This window comes from Populus euphratica, unplaced genomic scaffold, assembly GCF_000495115.2.
Source record: "Populus euphratica unplaced genomic scaffold, PopEup_1.0 scaffold3021.1, whole genome shotgun sequence".
In the NCBI taxonomy this organism is placed as follows: domain Eukaryota; kingdom Viridiplantae; phylum Streptophyta; class Magnoliopsida; order Malpighiales; family Salicaceae; genus Populus; species Populus euphratica.
The window spans coordinates 2,330-3,276 of NW_011502987.1; the positions used below are offsets into that span (position 1 = coordinate 2,330).

The following is a 947-nucleotide window of genomic DNA, read 5'->3' on the forward strand; positions in this document are numbered from 1 at the left end:
TCACCATCACCATCACCATCATCATCACCATCACCATCATCGTCACCATCACCATCACCATCAACGTCACCATCATCTTCTTCTTCTTCATCATCTTTGTTTCCCCAATTTATGTCAAGTTGAAGCAATTCATGTTGCCCGATTTCTTCATAATAAGATGATTCAACAAGTATATTTGGATCATCAAGTGTTTGAGTAGGAAGGACACAACATGGTTGAGAAATCTCATCTGATTGATCAACATCAAATGATGTTACATTGTTGGCATCTTTAATAAATTCACCCATGTCAACATTATAACGACTTCTAGCAATTGTCTTAATAACCGTCCACCATTCAGATGATTTATTACCAGGTGGATATGTATAGTAGACTTGTTGACATTGTTGTGCTAGCACAAAATCTTCATTTCCTTGTAGTCGAGATGTATGCTTGATTTCAACCAAACCATTCGAAGGATGCACTCTAATTCCTCGTCTTGTATCATACCAATTACATCTAAACATAAATAACTTGCACTTACTCCCTAAGTATTTTAGCCGGACAACTTCTTTAAGCATTCCATAATAATCACGTTCATTATCATCATAGCAACTTCCTTTCACACAAACTCCACTATTCATTGTCTTTTTAAAACGACCATAACGTTGAGTATGAAATTTAAAACCATTCACATAATACCCATTATAGCATTTCACTGAAGTTGAAGGGCCCATAGCAAGTCCAAAGAGCTGATTTTGAATTCCATTAGATTGGTATTCCACCTAGCATAATAGTTAACTCCATAAGAAATAATAATTTAAAAGAGATTAATAATATTTTTAAAGTAACTAATTGACATAAAATATAAATTAATTTTATTAAAATACTTACATTATTTTTTAACCAATTTGGAAAGATCACTTCGCATAATTTTTCAATTTCACCATCACTCGCATATGGTTGTT

The 947-nt window shown here is 33.1% G+C and overlaps 1 protein-coding gene across 1 annotated transcript in view; it reads right to left on the reverse strand.

The window, feature by feature from the left end:
- The window catches only part of LOC105119584 (calsequestrin-1-like), a 646-nt gene extending 171 nt beyond the window's left edge, over window positions 1-475 (reverse strand). The window contains exon 1 of the mRNA XM_011017736.1: window positions 47-475. Coding sequence (XP_011016038.1) covers window positions 47-287 — 241 coding nt within the window. The 5' untranslated portion in view covers window positions 288-475. The remainder of the gene's footprint in view (window positions 1-46) is intronic.
- Window positions 476-947: the final 472 nt, after the last annotated feature.